This window comes from Hyperolius riggenbachi, chromosome 2, assembly GCF_040937935.1.
Source record: "Hyperolius riggenbachi isolate aHypRig1 chromosome 2, aHypRig1.pri, whole genome shotgun sequence".
NCBI classification, from domain to species: Eukaryota; Metazoa; Chordata; class Amphibia; order Anura; family Hyperoliidae; genus Hyperolius; species Hyperolius riggenbachi.
In genome coordinates this window covers 95,629,871-95,654,336 of record NC_090647.1, presented here as the reverse complement: position 1 = coordinate 95,654,336, position 24,466 = coordinate 95,629,871, and the positions used below count along the sequence as shown (strand labels likewise).

The 24,466-nt window shown below is 43.9% G+C and overlaps 1 protein-coding gene across 3 annotated transcripts in view; it reads left to right on the top strand.

Moving 5' to 3' along the window:
• The window catches only part of SUPT20H (SPT20 homolog, SAGA complex component), a 148,324-nt gene that overhangs the window by 11,659 nt on the left and 112,199 nt on the right, over positions 1 to 24,466 (top strand). For 2 of the 3 annotated variants that reach the window (XM_068267091.1, XM_068267089.1), the window contains exons 2-4: positions 20,097 to 20,229; positions 23,723 to 23,806; positions 23,943 to 23,978. In XM_068267091.1, the coding sequence (XP_068123192.1) occupies positions 23,804 to 23,806; positions 23,943 to 23,978 (39 nt within the window). In that variant the 5' untranslated portion in view covers positions 20,097 to 20,229; positions 23,723 to 23,803. Of the gene's footprint in view, positions 1 to 12,059; positions 12,126 to 20,096; positions 20,230 to 23,722; positions 23,807 to 23,942; positions 23,979 to 24,466 lie in introns of all 3 variants that reach the window. The other variant, XM_068267090.1, reaches the window with a different exon arrangement.

Genomic DNA, 24,466 nt, shown 5'->3' with positions numbered 1-24,466 from the left:
CATTGAGGGGAGGGGGAGCCATCAAAGTTTTGCTGGGGTTGGGGTGCCCCATGAATTGTAGTTACGCCACTGATTTTTATTCTTCCAACTTTGGTGCTTGGGAGAGTCAGGAGCAGCACTGAACAGGCATCTTTAAATATCCTACAATTAGGACTTTCTCAAGACCGTTCTGGATGAAAGCCCTAACTGGAGGGTGAAACATCGGCCAAATTCCCTCCTGCACCTCCTCATACCTATCTGTACCCAAGGCCAGATTTATACTTTATGTGGCCCTAGGCCAGCGTTGAGCAAACTATGGCCCGCGGGTCAGATTAGGCCGGCAAGCGGGCAGATCCCCCTCCCTCCTGGCAGAGTAATGAGCGGGCGGTAACACGGGAGACTTACAACTCACCTGATCGCCGTCCAGGATGTTGCCAGTATAATACATGCTGGATGCCAGCGTGTAATACGCTGGCACGTCCCAACGTCATGTGACGGCCTGTTGCCATGGAGATGCGATGCTGGACGGCGATCAGGTGAGTTTTAAAGTCTCCCCCGGTACTGCCTACTCGCAACTCTGCAGGGAGGGAGGATTGAAGGAGGGGGAGAATATTGGGAATGCGTCCGCAGCGGTCCGCAGCTCTAGGTTTGCCCAGCCCTGCCCTAGGCCAAATATGTTGTCTTCCCTTTCATGTGCAGCAGTGCCGGTCCCATTCCATGTGCAGCCCCCTCTTCCATGTGTATCGCCCATGTACTGCAGCCCCTCTCTTCCATGTGTATCGCCCATGTACTGCAGCCCCTGTCTTCCATGTGTATCACCCATGTACTGCTGCCCTTCTCTTCCATGTGTATCACCCATGTACTGCTGCCCTTCTCTTCCATGTGTATCACCCATGTACTGCTGCCCTTCTCTTCCATGTGTATCACCCATGTACTGCAGCCCCTCTCTTCCATGTGTATCACCCATGTACTGCTGCCCTTCTCTTCCATGTGTATCACCCATGTACTGCTGCCCTTCTCTTCCATGTGTATCACCCATGTACTGCAGCCCCTCTCTTCCATGTCGGTATCACCCATGTACTGCAGCCCCTCTCTTCCATGAGTATCACCCATGTACTGCAGCCCCTCTCTTCCATGTCTATCACCCATGTACTGCAGCCCCTCTCTTCCATGTGGATCACCCATATACTGCAGCCCCTCTCTTCCATGTGTATCACCCATGTACTGCAGCCCCTCTCTTCCATGTGAATCACCCATGTACTGCAGCCCCTCTCTTCCATGTGGATCACCCATGTACTGCAGCCCCTCTCTTCCATGTGTATCACCCATGTACTGCAGCCCCTCTCTTCCATGTCTATCACCCATGTACTGCAGCCCCTCTCTTCCATGTGGATCACCCATGTACTGCAGCCCCTCTCTTTCATGAACAGCTCTCTTGGGCATCAGTTTCCTCTTTTCATGTGCTTCTCCCCATTTTCAGTCTCCTCTTTCATATCTAGCAACCACTATTTCATGTCCACCTGCCATTGTAGGGTCTTTTTACACTATATGGCCCAGTGCACACCAAAACTGCTAGCAGATCCGCAAAACGCTAGGCGTTTTTGTGAGCAGATTTCAGAGCTATTCTAGGCATGTTTAGAGACGTTTTCCAAACATGCCTAGCATTTTTTGGAGCGTTTTTGTGTAGCAGATTACAAATATTGTTACAGTAAAAGCTGTTACTAAACAGCTTCTGTAATAAAAATGCCTGGAAAACCGCTGTAATGTAGAGTTTTCTAGAGCGGTTTGAGCTTTTCCTATACTTTACATTGAGGCAGAAACGCTTCTGCAAACCGCAAACGTATAGCAGGAGGCACGTTTGCGATTTGCTAAAAAATGCAAACCGCTGGTGTGCACCATCCCATTGAAATACATTAGCCAAGCGTTTTCACTGGCGGAAGCAGTTTGCGGATCGCTGCAAAAACCGCTCGGTGTGCACTGGTCCTATATCAGTTGCTGTCAGCTATAACTGGAAGGACAACTGATTTTAAAAGTAATGTCCATGTTTTCCTGTTGCTCAGTTCACACTATACACATTTTAACTGAAAGCTTTTTCACAGTTCACTGCACAAAGTTAAAGAGGAACTCCAGTGAGAATAATGTAATAAAAAAAATAAATCATTTATACATAATTATTGTAAAAATGAAGCACATCAGTGTTTGCCCGTTTAAAAATATTTCCTCTACCTGATATACATTTTGACATTTATCACATGGTGACAATTTTACTGCTGGCAGGTGATGTCAATGGAAGGAGAAGCTGCTTTCTTTTTTTTGGCAGTTGGAAACAACTGGAAACAGCTGTTATTTCCCACAATGCAACAAGGTTCACAGACAGGAAACTGTCATGACCATGATCTTGACATCACACTGGGGAGGGGCTTCACCACAATATCAGCCATACAGAGCCCCCCGATGATCTGTTTGTAAAAAGGATAAGATTTCTCATGGAAAAGGGGGTATCAGCTACTGATTGGGATGAAGTTTAATCCTTGGTTAAGGTTTCTCTTTAAAATGCATCAGTTTTTCAGCGTTGTGTAAAAAAGTCCTTGGGCTGCCTTGACCCTGCCTGTGCTATGTGCAAGTCATTTGCTTGCCATTTCATTGCAAACTACCATTTTATATATGCTGACTACAATAAAGAGGAAGTTTTGTATTTGGAAGGCCATGAGGCTCCTGGAAATGTTATGGTTTATTATTGAATATTGGATATTTGAACCCAATGAATGCTCCTGACTGTGTTGAAGTCATGTAGTATTTGGTGAAACTAGCAGATACAGCAATTGGTTATATGCAGTGTGCATTGAACTTTTTTCAGAAGTTGGATTTTACACTGTCGCACACAGTTGGAAATCAGTGTAGCAGTTTTGTGACAAGTGTCCCAGTCACCACCATTGTTTTGTTTGAATTATGTCACTCTAAATGTGTGCTTATGGTTTTGGAAATAGATGCCTGATGATAAGTTACTGATAAAGGGAACCTGAAGTGAGAGGTACAGAGTATATGGAGGCTGCCATATTTATTACCTTTTAAACAATACCAGTTGCCTGGCAGTCCGGCTGCTAATCATTCTGACGTATCTGAAACAAGCATGCAGCTAATCTTGTGAGATTTTTCTCAGGAACATCTGATCAGCTGCATGCTTGTTCAGGGTCTATGGCTATAAATGGGGCAGATGATCAGCAGGACAGCCAGGCAACAGGTGTTATTTTAACTGTAATAAATATGTCAGCCTCCTTATCCCTCTCATTTCAGGTGTCCTTTACAGATAACATATATGTTGTTGGTGCCAATTAAGCACACATAAGAGTTGTTGTCATTCAGTGGAACACTCTAAGCAGTGTTCCCCAACCCTGTCCTCTGGGCCCACCAACAGTGCATGCTTTGAAGAAACCCACAGGGTGGTTACTCAGCTCTGCTTAGACACTAATTATTTTCGAAAAATCCGGTGAGCTGGTTATTTTTCATGAGCATTTACCCCATATGGGGGAGCAACTGAAACCAATACTACTGAATCAAGAATTAGGGAACCAACTTCTCATAATGCATATCACTTTTATTGAATATCAAAACACATGAACACCCCCCCCCCCCCCCCCATACCCAACATCTTCCCCCTAAAAACAATGCCGATGTAATTTGGAGCGCTCCTCACATCCCCTAATTACCCCACCTGTGATAGTGTGTGGTTCCTGCAAGACATGTACTGTTGGTTGGCCTTGAGGACAGGGTTGGGGAACTCTGCTATAATGGGTTGTGCTCCTGTCCCTGATAATTATCCAGTCAGTGTTGTCCAATTGAGGAATATGATTAAGGTCATCCTTTCCTATCGATTATTTGTAGACATTTGTTATAATCTTGATGTAAGAGCCCGTTCACACCTATAATCGCGGGAGTGATTTTCCCGCGATTAACACGGAAAAATCACTGGACATGCGGCGGTTTTGACGCGGTCGCGATTAGCGGTGCTATGCATGCTAATCGCGATCGCTAAAAGCAAAATGCTAATCGCCGGCAAACCGCTGCATGCAACACGTTTGCGGTTAACGCTAACCACAAACGCCGCAGTGACAACATTGCCATTTGCTACAATGTGTAGCGGTTTTTACAAAACAGCTAGCGGTTTGCCATGAGCGGGAATCGCGCAATTCCCGCTCAGGTGTGAATAGGCCCTGAAAGAGCTTAATTTATCAGTTATAAAAAAAAAAAATCTATTTTAAAGTGGACCTGAACTCTTACACAGGACAGAAGGAAACCTAGAGAAATGCACCCTGTATGTATTTAGAGAGTTTAGCCTGTCTAATTCCCCCTCAAACGTGTCCAGTGTTCTCCCCAGAATTTTTTTCCAGCTGGGTGGCATGAAAAAGTAGCCGGGTGGGGCGAGGTGAAAATGCAGGGCAACTCTGCTTACAGCATAGGAGGTGGTGAGGAGGGGAGCCAATGACAGCCGGGTGGTCAACAAATCTAGCCGGGTGGAGCACCCGGCTGAATGAGCCTGGGGAGAACACTGGTGTCTAATCACAAGTTATAATTTGATCTCTCCCTGTGTCACCTGACTGGCACGGCAGATAAGCTCATTTGAAAGCACAGGGTGTTAACAATATGTCTGCTTCCATGAAAGCAAGAAGTAGACACACTGCATATTTATTGCAGGATTTGTATCAGCTGTAACAAAGAAATGTTTTTCTTTAAAGGTTATTATGTTACTTTTAGAACAGAGAGGAAGTTTTGAGTTCAGGTCCGCTTTAACTGTGAATCAATGTTCTGTGACACCAAGCCATGAAAGCTTCACAATGGGATGAATGTTTTATAGGTGTTTTTTATAGTGTTGCTGTTTGAATCCAGGTTTTTCTATTTGGAAACCCAGATAATGCCATACACAGTACTTCAGCACCATCACTTGGGGAGAGAGTCACAGAGCTGCGTTCCACGCCATGCTCTACATCAGCCGTGCCCAACCTACGGCCCGCGGGCCATTTGTGGCCCGCGAAGCCAGTTTCTGTGGCCCGCGCGGTGTCTGCCTGCGGAGGGGGAGAGGATCGGGTGGTATTGCGTAGTATGGCACTCGGCGGGACGCGCATACACCAGCATGTGCTTGTATTCAGCCCCGGGTAGTGCTGGGATAGTTAGAAAGCCTCGCTCATTGGTTACTGCAGGAACCTTCCTCCAATAGGAATCAGCCTAGTTCCTATTGGAGGAAGGTTCCTGCAGTAACCAATGAGCGAGGCTTTCTACCTATCCCAGCACTACCCGGGGCTGAATACAAGCACACGCTGGTGTATGCGCGTCCCGCCGAGTGCCATACTACGCAATACCACCCGATCCTCTCCTCCTCCGCAGGCAGACACCGTGAGCAGACAACTGGACACGCTGTGTCAGCCCCACACAGAGCCGACAGCCCCCTCAGCCCCACACAGAGCCGACAGCCCCCTCAGCCCCACACAGAGCCGACAGCCCCCTCAGCGCCACACAGAGCCGACAGCCCCCTCAGCCCCACACAGAGCTGGCAGCCCCCCCAGCCCCACACAGAGCTGGCAGCCCCCTCAGCCCCACACAGAGCTGGCAGCCCCCTCAGCCCCACACAGAGCTGGCAGCCCCCTCAGCCCCACACAGAGCTGGCAGCCCCTTCAGCCCCACACAGAGCTGACAGCCCCCTCAGCCCCACACAGAGCTGACAGCCCCCTCAGCCCCACACAGAGCTGACAGCCCCCTCAGCCCCACACAGAGCTGGCAGCCCCCTCAGCCCCACACAGAGCTGGCAGCCCCCTCAGCCCCACACAGAGCTGGCAGCCCCCTCAGCCCCACACAGAGCTGGCAGCCCCTTCAGCCCTACACAGACCTGGCAGCCCCCTCAGGCCCACACAGAGCTGGCAGCTCCTTCAGCCCCACACAGAGCTGACAGCCCCCTCAGCCCCACACAGAGCTGACAGCCCCCTCAGCCCCACACAGAGCTGGCAGCCCCCTCAGCCCCACACAGAGCTGGCAGCCCCCTCAGCCCCACACAGAGCTGGCAGCCCCCTCAGCCCCACACAGAGCTGGCAGCTCCTTCAGCCCTACACAGACCTGGCAGCCCCCTCAGCCCCACACAGAGCTGGCAGCTCCTTCAGCCCCACACAGAGCTGACAGCCCCCTCAGCCCCACACAGAGCTGACAGCCCCCTCAGCCCCACACAGAGCTGGCAGCCCCCTCAGCCCCACACAGAGCTGACAGCCCCCTCAGCCCCACACAGAGCTGACAGCCCCCTCAGCCCCACACAGAGCCGACAGCCCCCTCAGCCCCACACAGAGCTGACAGCCTCCTCAGCCAGCACACTACAGGCCACTCTGATACCATTGCTGCATTAATCTGCCCTGTGCATACACCCAAACAGCTACAAACTTCTCATTAAGAAAATGTGCTTCAAATGGTGAGTACAACAATTCTTATATTGTCGTTTTCTTTCCATTTCCAACACCATGTTAACTGTTACTAGAAAAACGTTAAACGTTTTACATCGAAATTTTGTATGCATGTGTTCCGGCCCTCGAGATTTTTCTTGATTTGAAGTTCGGCCCTCGGGCCAAAAAAGGTTGAGCACCACTGCTCTACATTAATCCGATGCTGCAGTGTAATGTAAACACAGCTTTGTGAATTCACATGCAAGTGATGGTGCTGAAGTGCTGTGCATGGCATTATCTGGCTTTCCGAATAAGGAAACCTGGATGTGAACAACAACATTAGTTGTTTGTTTATACTGTATCAAGTATAAAGGCTCATACACACGCTCAACAAAAGTCTTCAAGTATAAAGGCTCATACACACACTCAACAAAAGTCTTTTAAATGCACAATTATCAAGCAACTTTTGTTGTTGAAACAAACCAAAAAAGTTGTTTGCTATTGTTCAAACAACTGATAAAATGCAGCTAAAGTCAATCCAACTGTTGTTTCGAAAACAAAAGTTGTTTGATAATTGTGCATTTAAAAGACTTTTGTTGAGCGTGTGTATGAGGCTTAAGGGCCAATTCCCACTGTAAGAGCTTTTCTAAGCGCTTTGTGATTTTAAATGCTCTTGCTAATGTTATCCTATGTGTGTGTTTTCACTGTAGTGATGTGATTTTGTAAAAAAAAAAAAAAAAAACATAGCATTGCATTAGCAAGAGCTTTTAAAATCTCTACTGCTTATGGAGCTCTTGTAGCGTAAATCAGCACTTAGGCAGTATTCTTAGTTAGTTGGAACTGTTATGACCAGGGCTGTGGAGTCGGTCCAAAAATCCACCGACTCCGACTCCTCAGTTTAGGATTCCACCGACTACGACTCCTCGACTCCGACTCCTCTAATTTGCATATTACAATTTTGTTGATTAAAAGTATGTAACATGAAATTCGTCTCTTAACTGCCAACGCTTAGGAATTTTACAAGACAACTGAAGTGAGAAGGATATGTAGACTACTATATTTATTCCCTTTAGACTAAAACTAGTCCTTGGTAAGAGTACTTGTAAAAGGTTCAAACCGGAACAAAGAACATCTATCAGGCCCTAGCCAATGTAAGTGTGGGTACATGTAAGAATGATGTGCAGGTACTCTGCAGGGGAATGAGGAGATTGTAGACAGACAACACCTCTGTGTTCAATGTGCACAGCATTCTCAGTGGATTCCCTGCAGCTCTGTGGGGAGTGCATATGTAGAGTATAGTACTACTGTGTACCAAAGTAAACCTGAGACAGATGAAATTAAAGTTTTATACATACCTGGGGCTTCCTCCAGCCGCCTTCAGGATAATCAGTCCCTCGTTGTCCTCCTCCACCACCTGGATCTTCTGCTATGAGTCCAGGTACTTGAGCCAGTCGGGCGTAGTGCGCATGCACACACTCCGCCGCCAGGAGCATACTACACCTGTGCAGCACTATTGCGCAGGTGCAGAATGTTCCTGGCTGTGGGAGCGGCATGCGGCCGGACATCGCTGACTGGCTGAATTACCAGGACTCATAGCAGAAGATCCAGGTGGTGGAGGACAGCGAGGGACTGATTAGCCTGAAGGGGGCTGGAGGAACCCCCAGGTATGTAAAAAACTTTACTTTTCATCCGTCTCAGTTACCCTTTAATTTGTAGTCACCAAACCAAATTTTAACAACATATCAAATTATTTGATTTCATCAGCACAGGGAGTGCATACATTTGCATAAATCAGCATCAATGCAGAATTATTTCCATCTCGTTGACCATCTCTATTAGTGACACAGCTACACATCAGGCTTTATTCTTACAGTATAGATGTTATTTAGTATATATAAGAGATTCCTGTGTACACATCATATATACAGTCACAATCAGATATGTATATCTGACCTTAAAAATACGGGGACTGCTTTATTGAAGCAGCACAAGTAACTAATTTTGATTTGTTTATTTCATTTTTGTGGACTAAGCACAGCTAATACTGTATATATACATTATTTTTAATGACTATTATCTGAGAAATAGAACATTTTATCATATTTTCTATTTTAATTACAGTTACAAATTCATTAGGAGTCGGAGTCGGTGCATTTTTTCCCGACTCCAGGCACCCAAAATTGCCCGACTCCACGACTCCGACTCCACAGCCCTGGTTACGACTGGTACACACCATACAATTTCCCATCAGATAGACAAGTTGAATTGATTATTTCTGACAGGTCCGATCATATTTCCGATCGCTTTTCTGATCGATTTTGTATAGAAGTGATCGAAAAAAAAAAAAAAAAAAGGATCGGAAATCAGATCAGACCTGTTGGAAATATTTGATTTGACCTGTTTATCAGAAATTGCATGGTGTGTACCAGGCATTAGTTACAGATGAGTACCTTTTGATAGTTAAAAGGAAATGGGAAATGATGAAATAAACAATTCTATTGTGTCCTAAATAGGATTTTCCTAGGATCCCTTATGCTAAACATACACGGTACATTTATGCGCCGGTATCGAGCCAGCGCGTCACCACTCGTCCACGCGGATCGATTCCCGCTTGTCCCCGCGAGCATTCCTTATCAGCCGCTCGATTCCCTGCTATTGTCCGCCCGCGGGGATCGAGCGGGGAATCTATCCAGTGGGTCATCGGACCTGTCGGATATTATCAATCGAGCCATCAGCGGCTCGGTTGATAAGGAATAAACGCACCGTGTATGTTTAGCATAAGGACATTATGACCAAATAAGTAATTGAATCCACCACTACCACCCTTTGAAGAGTTTACACAGTGATGTTAGGTGATGTTTGCTGTGAGAGGGACAGTAATTTGTCAAATAAACAGTAAATTAACCCTGAGCTGAGATAGGAAAAGAAAAGGGCAGAAGTGATGTCACTTATGACATCACAGAGAAACAGTAAAGATGGAAACCAGCAGAAATATTCTGTTCTTTTTTTCATAACAAATTTCTCTTAAATCTGGCAGTGAACACTAAAAACAGGATAGATACACTAAATAAATATACACTAAATAAATAAACGATTTATTTAAATTGTTTTCCATTAATATCTAGTTACTTTCATCCCACTTCAAAGTGTTGACTGTCTCATGTGAGTGTTTTTTTTTAATGTTATTTAACACGGCCAACACAGACACATCGGGAACCATTGAACTGGTTATCTGTTGCCTGCACTCAACTGTGTTTTCTCACTGCACAGTTTTCCAACTTAATTCCTTATCAGACAGACTGCAGAGAAACTGTTCTTTAGAGCCCGCCCCCTTGGGTTAAAGTGGACCTGAACTCTTGCACAGGACAGAAGGAAAACATTGAGAAATGCACCCTGTATGTGTTTAGAGAGTTTAGCCTGTCTAATCCCCCCTCATCTGTGACTAATCAAATCACTACTCTAATTTTATCTAATAGCTGTGTCAGCTGACTGCCACAGCAGAGCAGCTAATTTGTAAGCACAGGGTGTTAACCCTATGTCTGCTTCCATGAAAGCAGGATGTAGACACACTGTAGATTTATTGCAGGATTTGTATCAGCTGAAACAAAAGAAATGTTTTTCTTTAAATGTTATTGGGGGGGGGGGCGTGGCCAAGCAGCAGAGCTGAATGGAAGCCTGATCCTACAGCTCCTGCTGTAATCACCCTGGAAAGCGACCCAAAGCACCCTAAGGAGCCCTTGTTTTTGCATCAGGAGATGGGTGAACAATCAGAGCACGACTGGGACTGGAGACAGGTGAAATCCAGCAGAAGAAACATCACTCCTGTCCCCAGAAAGCTTGCTGACAGATATGGAGAAGAGAGGCAAGATGGCCGCCGTCATCCCCAGCACAGTGAGGCCTCCTACTACACTCCTTTACAGCTGCCACAGAGGAATCGTTTCAACCCTCTACTTACATCATTCCCCAAAGGGAGGCTGACCTATGATGCAGAGGATAGTGAGGAAGAACAAGATCGCCTATCTAAGGTACAGAGAGAACGCAGCCCGCTGAAGCCGCCGGGAGTAAAGTACGCATCGAGCGGCGCTCATGCGGATTTTCATGCGGACATTCATGCTATTGATGCGTACAGTCATGCTGGGAACGCGGATTTTCATGCGGAAAATTCAGGCGTGCATGCGGATCGCAATGCGGAAAATCTTAGCGTACATACCCCTAGCCATGCGGACAGCAATGCGGAAAATAGCTCCCAGTTACAGGTAGAGCATAGGAAACAAATCCTACCACAACCATCTACTAAGAAACCCTCTACAAGCAACTCCTCTGATCCATTGATGTCCTTCCCTGCTACAGATGAGCCAATCTCTCAGAAATTTTTTAAGGACTTCATGCTGTCCTTTAGATCAGTCATGGAGGATAATAATGCAGAAGTAAGAAGAGACATGAGAATGCTGTCTGGCCAGATGTCACAGTTCGCGGGAGAAACAGATATGAGGATCTCTAAGCTAGAGAACTGTATTGCAGAAATGAGAGTAGCCCACAATGATCTTGTTGACGCACACAAAAAGCTTATCAATGAAAATCGGTGGATGAAGGAAAAGATTGTGGACAGTGAGGATAGAAACCGTAGGAACAATGTCAAGATAAGAGGTGTCCCAGAAACAGTTTCTAATGACGACCTAAAAGAGTACGTGAAGGACTTGGTCAAAACCACCTTTCCTACACTGTCCGAAACTGATTTGGTGATTGACAGAGCCCACAGACTACCCAAGCCAAGCCACATTGCCAAGCACCTACCACGGGATGTCATCACCCGCATCCACTTTTTTCACGTTAAAGAATCGTTGCTCTCAGCCACTAGAGGTGGAAAGAAGCTCCCAAAACCTTATCAAGACTTAGCCCTGTATCAGGATCTCTCACAACTTACCTTACAGGCAAGAAGAGGATTCTCCCAAGTCACTACAACACTAAGACATCAGAAGATTGATTATTCCTGGGGCTTCCCAACAAAACTTTTAATCAAAGATGGCGGAGTGACTCATGTTGCTAGGGATCCCAAAGAAGCACTAGGTCTACTAGCTAAATGGGACATCCCTATTTTCACCCCAAGAGACCCAAAGAAAGACAAACCTATCTACCAAGTCTCACTCTCTAAACAGCTTTCATCACCTAGACAAACTCCCAGAAGTAACATCCAACAACCCATGGATACCACCCAACCACCTGTCCAAGATGAGGTAAGGGAAACTGCAGTGGCTTCCTCTGGTTCCTGAGCAGTTGGGTGTCCAGCCACAAACTTGTTTTTTTCCCCCACACGAGACCTTTCCCCTCAAGGTCATCAGTAATTTGTTCCTTGCAGGAGAACTGTTCTGGACTGTGTCCACATTAATGGTCCTTTGACATCTAGGTCATACCCTAGGTGGACTACCTGTTGGCTCTGCCTACATTCCTTTTTCCTCTTCCCCCTTAAGGGGAAAGTTTCACAGAAACAGCACTTTGTGTGCTATGTGTTCTAGTACTGTTAATATTGTAGCTGTAACTTTTGTTTTTTCAGCAGCATTGAACTTATTGGTTATCTTTGACCCATACGGTCCAGGTTATAGTTTCGATGTTGATATAGTTTTTAAGTATGCCCTAACGTCCAACATTTACTCCGATTCTATCCAGGTTCCTTCTTGCTCCTTTAACAGCTGTTTAAAAGGACGACATCTAATCAAATACACAGGAAATTGTGTAAGTGCATGTCATAACATCCATAAGGTTAACTCATATGATGTAACAAACTCAAAGCAATTTTTACTGCTCTACTATGTCACAGGAAATTAAGATACTTTCCCTAAATGTACGAGGTTTAAATTCTCACAGGAAACGTTATCTGCTACAGAAGTTAGCTAAAGATGACTCAATTGATGTACTATGCATTCAGGAGACCCACTTAAATGAACTAGGTGCCAAAAAATTCAAATTATACCAATATTCACAAATTTACCACTCATCTCTCCCAAAAAAGAAAAAGGCTGGTGTTTTTATTGCAATTAAATATTCAGTAGGTTTGGTAATGGAGAAAGCTCATACTTTCAAAGATGGCAGATTAGTGGTCATTAATGGTAAAATAAATTCTCAGGACATAACAATTGCAAATATCTATGCACCAAACACACATCAAGTGAGTTATTTGAACAAAAAACTTACAAAAATTAATAATCTAGCAAAAGGCTCCCTGTTTATCACAGGCGACTTAAATGCAGTAGCTGATCTGAATATAGATCGTACATTTAGCCGTAAAAGACCTCCAGCAACAATTCAATCCACCCTTATTAACTCAGAACTCTTTGATGTGTGGAGGTGCCTTCACCCTACAGAAAAAAATTACACCTTTTATTCCCCCATACACAAATCCTTTTCTAGGATAGACTACTGTTTGGCAAACAGGTTTTCTCTCCCACAAATTTCTAAAATAGAGATTGGTTCTAGAATCTGGTCTGATCACTCCCCCCTTGTAATCAAACTCCAACTTCAAAATTCTTCCCAACCATACAGAAACTGGAAATTCGGAACATTCATTCCCCCATATTAAATCAGAACTTAAGGACTATTTTAAATTCAACGACAATAAACAGGTCTCTGAAACAACTCTCTGGAATGCCCATAAGGCCTTCATGAGGGGTGTTTTCATTAAGTATAGTGCCATACAAAAAAGGAAATATAAGGAAAAAACAGACCTATTGCTCAAAAAAATCCAATCCCTTGAATTAGAAATCTATGCCAAAAACAAAACAGAGTTATTCCCAAAATTAGAAGAAAATCGTCAAAACTTAGCAGATTGTTTATACCAGCAATATGATAAATGGCAAACGGCTTTAAAAGAGACATGGTACTATGAAAAGAATAAGGCTGGTAAGGCCATGGCGAGGAAGATCAAGGGGAGAAGGATATACCAGCGTATAATAAAAATTAAAAACCCAAGAACTAAAGATATAGTACACCACCCACAGGATATTGTGGATGCTTTGGCTTCCTATTACGAATCCCTCTATAATCTTGAGTCTGACCCTACCACACATGTCCCCTCATCAACTGAAATAGACAAGTACCTAGAATCTGTAAAACTCCCATCACTCACTGACTTCGAACAAAACCAAACTGGAATACCCTTTTGCCAACAGGAAGTCGAATCCGCCATAAGATCCTTAAAAAAGGATAAGGCACCTAGGGTTGATGGTTTTATAAATGACTATTATCAGATCTTTACTGATATCCTTTCAAAACCTCTCACTAATATGTTTAACGAGGTAGCTACCCTAGGCGCCTTTCCCAAAGAAAACCTCTCAGCTATAATCTCTACCATTCCCAAACCTGATAAGGATCCAACTGACCCTGGCAGTTACAGACCTATTTCGCTATTAAATACGGATATTAAAATCTATGCCAGGATCATTGCGAACAGACTTACCCCCCTCATACCACAACTGATCCACCCGGACCAGGTTGGGTTTGTCAAAGGGAGAACAACTAGCGATGGCACCAGAAAGGTTCTTGCTTTACTGCACAAACTCAGACTCTGTCAGACGCCTACTCTCTTTGTCTCACTGGACGCGGAGAAGGCGTTTGACAGAGTCAATTGGTTATATTTATCTAAAACCCTGACCAAATTTGGTCTGACAGGCTTTCTTCATAGAGCCATTTTAGCTCTATATGGACAACCCTCGGCTAGAGTATCCTCGTCTGGTTCAACATCATCATCTTTCAACATAAACAATGGTACTCGCCAGGGCTGCCCTCTATCCCCGTTAATCTTTGTTTTATCCATCGAACCCTTAGCTCAAAAAATCAGGGATAACCCAGCAATACACGGCATCCCACTTACAAAAACTAAAACCAACACTAAACTAGGCCTGTATGCTGATGACATACTTTTATATCTACAAAAACCCTTAATATCCCTCCCAAATTTAACAACCGAATTAGATCACTTCTCCAAAATATCATACTACAAATTAAATAAAAGTAAAACAGTAATCCTCCCTTGCCATGTGTCTCAAACTAATATAGACAAGTTGAAGAACTCTTGCCAGTATTCTTGGACTAACAAATCTATAAAATACCTAGGTGTCAACATTACCCCCACAATTGCCCAACTTTATAAAGAAAATTATGACCCATGGATAACAAAATTAAAATCTCGTCTAGATGCCCTAGCAAAGTTAGAATTTTCATGGTTAGGTAGATCCAATGCTTTTAAAATGATGATACTCCCACAACTTCTCTACCTTTTTAGAAACCTCCCAATTAGAATCCCCCAAAAATTCTTTATTAGCCTTCAGAGAACACTCAATAAATTTATTTTAATGAATAGACACTCTAGATTCTCGAATAAAATTTTATCACTTCCTACTCCCGACTTAGGCCTTGGTATCTCAGATCTTGAAAAATATTATCAGTCAACAATAATTGAACAGTCCAGAATAGTTTGGATGAGTGACACTACTAAACAATGGCACAATATAGAGGAAGAACAACTGCCTTATGGTTCATATAAATCATTTTTAGAATCCAGACTGGTCTGGAAGGTCCAACCAAATATTAAAAACCCAATATCAGCCAATATGTTAAGAATTTTAAAAGAAACCATGAAAGTTTTTAAGAAAGACCCACTGGCTATTGAGATCTCTACTCCATTAACCTCACTTAACGCTGTCATAAAAGACATAGAACTAACTTTAGAACACTGGTCCTCATGTGGCATTAGCACTATAGAGGACTTATTGATAGATACTAACATTAGGTCATTTGAAGATCTGACTACAATGTATGGCATACCTATAACTGACAAACCTATATATTTTAAAATTCATAGATTCCTAGCAAGACATCCCCTTACCCCATTAGCTCTTCCACCTAAAATTAAGAAATTAATCTCACCAGAAAAATCAAACCTGAAAGGTATCCCTACCTTATATAAATCAATAATAGAACTAAAAGATGAAATACCCAGATGGCAACTGAGCAAATGGGAAGAACTTCTTCAACTTGATATTGGTCAAGACGATTGGGAAATGGCATACAAATCATTGAGGAAATCCTCACACTGTATCAGTCACCAAGAAAGTTTTCTCAAGTGTGTATGGCTTTGGTACATGACCCCAGAGAAGGTTGCTAAATTCGATCCTAAATCATCCCCTCTCTGTTGGAGAGGATGCAATCATACAGGTTCCCTTATGCACATATTCTGGAGTTGTCCTAAGCTCCAGAAGATGTGGACAGACGTTGTCGACACTTTTAAACAACTCCCAGTATCCTTCGACACAATCCCCCCTGGCATGGCTCTACTCCACTTAGGCACAATGGACCTGCCCCCTCGGGAACGGCTAATAATGAATCATATCTTTATTACAATCAGAAATCTGATTGCATGTAATTGGAAATCCTCAACTGTTCCTAAAATAGATAATATACTCAGACAAGTAGAATCTAATTTACTAGCTGAAAAATCCTGGGCCATTAAATGTGGCACCCTGCAGCCGTTCCTGAGAAGGGCAAATCTATGGCCTGTCATATATACTAATTCCAAATTATTGGAGTTCTAGATATACGGAGGATAGGTAATAGCAGATTTAGAACAATATATACTTAAGCTTAGAGAATGGAATCCTCTCATTTAGGGAAACTTAGGAAGATCTATTGCACGGTAACCTGTTGGATGTTGTCTTCAATCAACAAATGTGGAGAAAACCTACGGAAAACCCTGGATATATTGGATATATTAGATGTTGTATTCGGCAGATTATTCAGATCAGAATAATCTCAGTTTAGTTTTAGTTTAGTCTAGTTCTAAAATAGTTGAGTTTAATAGATAAGCTCTAAAAGCTTTAATGGGCTTATTAACCACCCTGGCGTTCTGATAAGATCGCCAGGGAGGCTGCGGGAGGGTTTTTTTTAAATTAAAAAAAAACTATTTCATGCAGCCAACTGAAAGTTGGCTGCATGAAAGCCCACTAGATGGCGCTCCGGAGGCGTTCTTCCGATCGCCTCCGGCGGCCAGAATAAACAAGGAAGGCCGCAATGAGCGGCCTTCCTTGTTTTGCTTACACCGTCGCCATAGCGACGAGCGGAGTGACGTCATGGACGTCAGCCGACGTCCTGACGTCAGACGCATCCGATCCAGCCCTTAGCGCTGGCCGGAACTTTTTGTTCCGGCTGCGCAGGGCTCAGGCGGCTGGAGGGACCCTCTTTCGCCGCTGCTCGCGGCGAATCGCCGCAGAGCGGCGGCGATCGGGCAGCACACGCGGCTGGCAAAGTGCCGGCTGCGTGTGCTGCACTTTATTTGGGGCAAATCGGCCCAGCAGGGCCTGAGCGGCAGGCTCCGGCGGTACTGGACGAGCTGAGCTCGTCCATACCGCCCAGCTGGTTAAAGGATAATTCTCAAGTTATGCTTGACTGTCATTACACCCTCTGGCATATATCATGTTAGATGATTTCATGAGGATCTACTCCCTGGAATCTATGTAGGGAGGCTTTGACCCCCATTTTCCAGGTTGAGCTGAACCTTTATTACCACTTGAAACAGTAAACATGATGCAATAAAGCAACAACCATAATAAAAGAGGGCCAAGAGAGGTACTCATATATAACATGGGTCATATGGTTATAAGAGATAGTTTGGGAACATGGATAAAATATCTAGTTGTGGAGCTGGACACCACACCCTTCTGTCCTGATAATCAGAGTCTTAAGATGTCTGGAATCTCTGTAGGGCGGTTTAATCCCCCATTTTCCAGACATCTCGGCTCAACTCACTTGTTAGCTTTTATAAACACCGGGTGTGCAGTTCCACATCTATAATAGAAGGTTAATTCAACACCAGTTTCTGCAATGACGTGACCCATATATTGTGCATCTGACTTACTCATTCAATATCTGGAAAAGGAAATGCTTAGGTAATACATAGACTTTTATTCGAATACCTACTATCGCTAGGTACTAGGGAAATTATCAAACAACCACTGAGGAATTATACCATTTGAATAAAGTTTTTATGCTGTCATTGGTTGCAGATAAGCGACTCACAACTTTGTTTTTTTTTTTTAACCCTGATTATAACCTTGATTATAACATCTTGATCAAGCATTGTTGATGGTATGACTTATACTTCCATGCAAACTGTTCTTTTTCTTCATATTGTTATTTTATATGCTGTATACTTATGCATACCTATATATACTCATGTATGTTCAGTTAACAACTCAGCACAAATGTCATTGTTAATGTGACTGTAAAAAAATTTGAAAATCCTTTAATAAAAATGATTGAAACCTAAATGTTATTGGGGTTGATTCACTAAACTGCATTAGTGCGTAGCGCGTGAGCGCTATTGACTTTACGCGCGCTTAGTATGTGTGCGGTTGTTACGTGTGCTAATGCTGGCGTGTGGTCGGTAGCGCGCGGTATTGACTTTACGGACGCAAGTGTGTGCACGTAAATTTTTATGTACGGAATTGTTAGATGCTATTCCTTAATATATTTCAGTTATTTATTATTTTATTTATTTGTCCCTCTGAGTGCTGACTAATATATGTACCCACTCTGGAAGACCGTTAAATGTAATTACACACGCTGCGTAACGAATTACACATGCAATCATGGGCTATAACCATCAGTTACGCCATATTACCACACGCTAAGTAACATACGTGCGGTATAGCGTAATGCTCCTATTGCGCACCTTGCGTTGATTTTTACGGACATAACTTTTCTGCGCACGTGTAGTGCAACTCAATATGCGCACAGAAAAGTTACGCCCGTAAAAAAAAATAATAAAGCATTTTAGTGAATCAACCCCACTATGCTGTCGCATATCTTTTAAAGCAGAGAGGAAGTTCTGTTCCCCTTTAAACCGTACAGCGAGTGAAAAGTAACACAGCCTCGTTCTGACCATTAACATTTGTCTCAACATGTCACGTTACTTCAGGTACAAGGGCACTGCAGCATATACATACATATCAGATGCCGCCATGTATAATGGGATTCCGTTTGTTGCTGCATCATGAAAATTTGTAGTCTGAACCATAGCCAGTGTTCTCCCTGAAAATACTGATTAATTTCTTCAGGTGTGTGTGTGTGTATGCTTCTGCAGATGGCAGGTTGGTCATAGGTGCTCATCAGCCTGCCATATGATAGGCAGATAAGAAGTGCTAGGGCCAGGGCTGTGGAGTTGAGGAGTCGGAGCAATGTTTGGGTACCTGGAGTCGTCGTCGGTGGTTTCATAAACTGAGGAGTTGGAGTCGGATGATTTTTGTACCCACTCCATAGTCTTGCAAGGGCTGTGGAGTCGGAGTTTGAGCAAATTTTGGGTACCTGGAGTTGGAGTCAGAGTTGGTGGTTTCATAAACAGAGGAGTCAGTTGGATGATTTTCGTACCACCTCCAACAGCCCTGGTTAGGGCTTGTTCACTGTGCTCAGTTGTGTTGCAAAATAATTTTGCATGTCTATTCACGGCTTATACAATTCTATTATTATTATTATTATTATTATTTAGTATTTATATAGCGCCAACATCTTCCGTAGCGCTGTACAGAGTATATACTCATGTCATTAAATTCCCCTCAGAGGAGCTCACAGTCTAATTCCTACCATTATTATTATTATAATTATTTATAAATCGCCAACATATTCAGTGGCGCTGTACTATGTTAGACACACACACACATGGGGTACATAATACAGACAATGGGGTACATCAATATACAAAATATAGAATTGGTACAAAATACAGAATTGGTAGATAACGAGACAAAAGACACAAAAGGGTGAGAGAGCCCTGCCCTTGCTAGCTTACAGTCTTAGGCCTCATTCACATAATTTATCGCAGATGGCCGTGCGATTGAAACGCAACACGCATGCCATCTGTGCCGCTATGCAGCAGCGCTGCTGATCCCATTCACTACAGTGAATTGGTCATCGCTGCGATTACCGAAAGATGCATGCAGCAGTGCAATAGCGCATCGCACTGCTGTGCAGCACCTATGATGGGAACAGCAGAAGTGGCTTTGCACTTCTGCTGTTCTTGCGTGTCGCACATTGTACATGTGGCGGAATGCGCACAGCAGCCTGTATGATGTGAATGAGGCCTAAAGAAGTTGGAGGGGGGGGGGGAGTGGGGTGGGGTAGTATACAATATTTATACCTAGAGACAGTGTGTTTTTAGGATATCTAGTAGGCGTGCAATTTGTCCTTGGGTCAAAGGGTGAATGGCCTAAATTAGAGCATATGCTTGTCGGAAAAAGTGAGTTTTGAGGGAGTATTTAATAAAGTTGAAGAGTGACGGTTGTGTTGTGGCAGGGGATTCCAGAGGAGGGGTGAAGCACATGTGAAATCTTGTATACGTGAATGTGAGGAGGTGATTCCAGAGGAGGACAAAAGAAGATGTTCCGATCATTTTTTTTTTTTAATCTTTTTTTTTTTTTTTTTTTTTATCGCTTTTCATAGAAGTGAACGAAAATCGATAAAAAAACTTTTAAAAAAAAAAATCAGAATTTCGAAAAATCTATCGAACATGTTGGAAATAATCGATCTGGCAGGTAAATCTGCCAGAAAATTATATGGTGTGTATGCTTTGGCCTGCTTAATGATTCTACCATAAATCCCAATTTGGTCACCTGCCCTACATAACTGACACGCCCCCTTCCGTTTTTTTTTTTTTTTCAGATGATGATGCCAGCCACTACCTGTGAATAATACCCCAAACTAAAGATACTTCAGGCCACACCACATCTCTGCATTCATTCTGCTCTTCATTCTGGGGAAAAAAAGAAGACATTTTTTTACAGACAAATGAAAGGTAATGATTACTCTGGTGCTAACAGCTTGGTGTCCAGTAGTATTACTGGACACAGTCAGAATTTCCCAGTAGATTAGCTGACTGGCGGTCCCCTGCAGAGTGTTTGTAGCGGAGCACACTCGCCATCCATCAGCGCACTTCCTCCTGTGTTCTGTCTGTCTGCACCCTCGCTGGCTGCCTGTGTCCCAGCAGCATGTCCGTTCCATGACAACATACATGACGTCACAGGGAACAGGTGGCCAGCAGGGATGGAGACCACACAGTAGGAAATGCTCAGGCAGACAGGGTAGTACTCTCCAGGGGCCGCTGAGGGGAACCACTTTAGATGGGGGGCTGTCAATCTGCTGCCACGCCACTTTCAAACAAGATTTTTCCTTCAGAGCGATCAGACAGAAACTGATCAAAATTACGATATGGCGCCCATGTTGGGGCATCGATCTCCAGTGATTGAATCTGCTGGGAAAGATCGATAAGTGTATGGACATTTTTATAGTACACTGTGTAAAACTACCATAGAAAGAGCTCTACAACAGTCTTCTGGCAGCCCTGCTGAAAGGCAAGCACTGTCATGTGGAAAAAGCATGAGAAGAAGCAGGAAGCTCCAGGATAAAGCAATGTGCTGTTGCCAACTACGTGTCACCTATGCATTGTGTGGCACAGGATATCAGGGAGGCATGAGCAAACATCTAACTGATGGGCAAAAGAATTTCAATCCACCATTTTGGCCATCAAATGTTTAATGCTGTCCTGGAATTTTCTTTCTTTTCTTTTAAATCTCCCTCCTCCATTTGGATGTTCCTAACCCTCCCCAACCTCCAAAGTGCGATTCCGATTTTGATGCAGTTTTACCTTATTTCTGATTTGTCATGCAATTTAAAAAAGAAAAAAAAAAGCCCTTCAGGCTTCTTTTACACTGCAAATCTATTGCAACTCCGATTTGTCATTACAATTTTCACGGGATGTTAGCAACACAAGAAGAAAAACGCAGAAAAAAATGCAGCATGCAGGATGTTTTTACCAGGGCTGTGGAGTCGGAGTCGAGGAGTCAGAGTAATTTTGGGTACCCGGAGTTGGAGTCGGTGATTTCATAAACTGAGGATTCGGGACTCGAATGAGTTGTGTACAAAATCCACAGCCCTGTTAAGTACTAGTCTAAGGAGTCAGAGCCATTTTGGGTACCCGGAGTTAGTCTGAGGTTTCATAAACTGAGGAGTCGGAGTTGGAGTCAGAAGATTTTTGTACCAACTCCGCAGCCCTGGTTTTTATACTACATGCGGTGACGATTTTTGTTGCAGTTAAAAAAAAAAAGTCCTGCATGCTGCGTTTTTTCTGAGGTTTTCTTGTGTTGTTAGCATCCAGTGAAAATCGGAATTGCGAATTGCAGTGTAAAATAATTCTGCAGGACTGTTTTTAATCGTATTAGAAATCGGAATCGCATGTAAAATCGTATCAGAATCCGGATCACAGGGTGTAGAGTAAGGGCCCTTTTCCACTAACGTGCCTTTTGCGATGTGATTCCGATCGCTAACGGATTGCAAAACGCAGGGTACTGTAAAACTTATGGAAACTGCAGCGGCCATTTCCATTAGTGCAATCCAATTGCGTTGGGATTTTTTTTTTGTTTTTTAGCGCAATCAGTCTGCCACGTTTTGATTGCGCTTGAAGCTCCTATACTGAGTATAGTAGCTCAATCGCATTAGTGGAAATTGGTTTGAAATGTGATTGCAGCACGATTGTGATCGAGTTTCATAGTGGAAAGGAGCCCTGCAAGAGTCCGCATGCTGCGTTTTTTTCCTGCAGTTTTCCTTTTGTGTTGCTAGCATCCGGTGAAAATCGGAATCGCAAATCGGATTCCGAAAGTAGTTTGATATGCCTGTGTGTAAAAGTCCTGGTAGTTAATGAATGCCTCTGTGAACAGGTCCAGTGTTCTCACCAGACATTTTTTCCAGTCGGGTGGCATGAAAAAGTAGCCGGGTGGGGCAATATGAGAGAATGCAGGGCAGGTGCTTCTGTGCGCAACTCTGCTTACAGAATAGGAGGAGATGAGCCGGTGACAGCCGGGTACTAATCAAAACTAGCCGGGTGGAGCACCCGGCTAAAGAGCCTGGGGAGAACACTGAGGTCCTAAAGTTATGGTCTAAGCCAGTTCACACCTGGATGCTAAAAAGTGCCAGGACTTCCACCATATAGGTATTTCAGAATGCTTCTAAATACCTCAAGCACATTTTTTTTTAATGCGTCCGTTTTTTCCTGTGAACCTTTCCCCTGGCCTGAAATGCTTCACAGCGCTGAATTTTTTATTGTCTATGTGTGAACAGACCCTTATGGACATTCCCACTACTCTGAATTTCTCCACATAATTCCTATGATTCATTACTTCACACAACTCTGCTTAACCTCTCTGCATCAACGTTTCCATCATTTACAGAGTGTGCATTCTGTCCTTGATGATTTTGTGAGGCAGTATTGACTTTTTAACACATCTGGACATAAAACTAACTCCACCTTCATGTAATTGTCTTTCTAAAAAGAGTCCAATTGTCTGAAGTCATAGATTCTTTTGACTCTTAGGGGTCCTATAAATCTCAGAATACCTATTGTTAGCCAGAAGAAGAGCGAACACAAATACGGTTCCCTAAAGCGAGCCATGCATCATATTTGTGCTCTTTTTTATGCAGTACTTAAAGGACAGATCCGAGCACAAGGAAAGTAAAAAAAAACACTTACCTGGGGCTTCCTCCAGTCCCTGCTAGCCGTCCTGTGCCCTCGCCGCAGCTCCGCACACAGATGGTTGCCCGGGGTCCCCTCCGTCGCAAGATCCCCACTGCTCATGCATGAGCGGCTCTCAGAGTCTCACTGACATCATCATGCCTGTATTGCGCAGGCGCGGTAGTTCTGCGCCTGCGCAGTACAGTCCGGATGACGTCAGCGCGACCAGTGAACCGCATGCTGGAGTCCAGAAGAAGCCGACCAACAAGGTCGGCATCTCCACTGGAAGGGACCGGGAGCCACCGGCGCTGCGGTGAGGGCACAGGACGGATGCAGGGGGCTGGAGGAAGCCCGAGGTAAGTGGATTTTTTATTTTTAGGTTTGCTCGGACCTTCCCTTTACAGTGTACCAGAGCTGATGAAAGGTAAAAGTTTTATACATATCTGGGGCTTCCTCCAGCCCCATAAGCTCGGATCGCTCCCACGCCGGAGGATCCAGAAACAGTATTTTTTAAAAAGTGAACAGGTGCTTAAAAGTGTACTTCCACTTTCCCCAAAAGTCTAATCACTGTCATATAGTTGTAAATATTTTAGCATTCTGTTTACATCACATAGACTCCGGTCTGTACAGGTCTGAGGTATACAAGGGATATGGTTACAGTAACAGCAGTAGAACTATAAATATTAGACGCTAGTCGTGATTTACCTTAAGTAATCCATTCCTAACATAAAGGGGAGTAGTAAATGTTACATTGTTTTAAATGTTTTCCTTTTTGTATTTACAGCACCTTAACCACTTCTGATCGCCATGGTCACCTATGCACTGTGATTTTTACCCTTAACTTGAAGGCATCAGCCCGGCCACAATGGTGAGACCTGCTATATTTATTATTATTGATTTTATAAAGCACCAACAAATTCAGTGGAGCTGCTATATTTATAGTTCATGTTGCTCTTACTATATATGGGTATGCAGGCAATTAACAAGTATTTCTTTCCTTGTAGCAACAGACCTTAGAACTGGCACTGGATCGGGCGGAGGTAGGCATGTTTTCCCTTAAGAATAGCCTTGTTTTGTTGTAGTCTTGCAGCACTTGATTGATTCAGTGCATCTTATGAACATAAGTTGGATGTCAAAAAAGTTAAGTATTGTAGTCTAAGATTACCGTATTTTTCAGCAAATAAGACACACTTTTTCTCATCCACAAATGGAGAGAAAGGTAACTGCATCTTATATGGCAAATAGAGGGAGTCCCCCACTTAGGAACACCGCCAATACAAACAGCTGGCATGCCACGATGTCAGGGACTCTCTTTGTCCTCCGCTCCCCCTTGTGTCCTCCTCTGCTCTTCGTGTATAGTTATAAGTAGCGGCGGCACGGCTCACCTAATCCATTGGAGCCTGCAGCGATCAGAGACCTTTCCTTTCCCCGCACTGCTCCCCTAGTTCAGCTTTTGCTGATGAAGCAATCAGCAGAAACCGGCACTAGGGGGACAGAGAGAGAGGAGAGATTGTCTCTGATCGCTGCT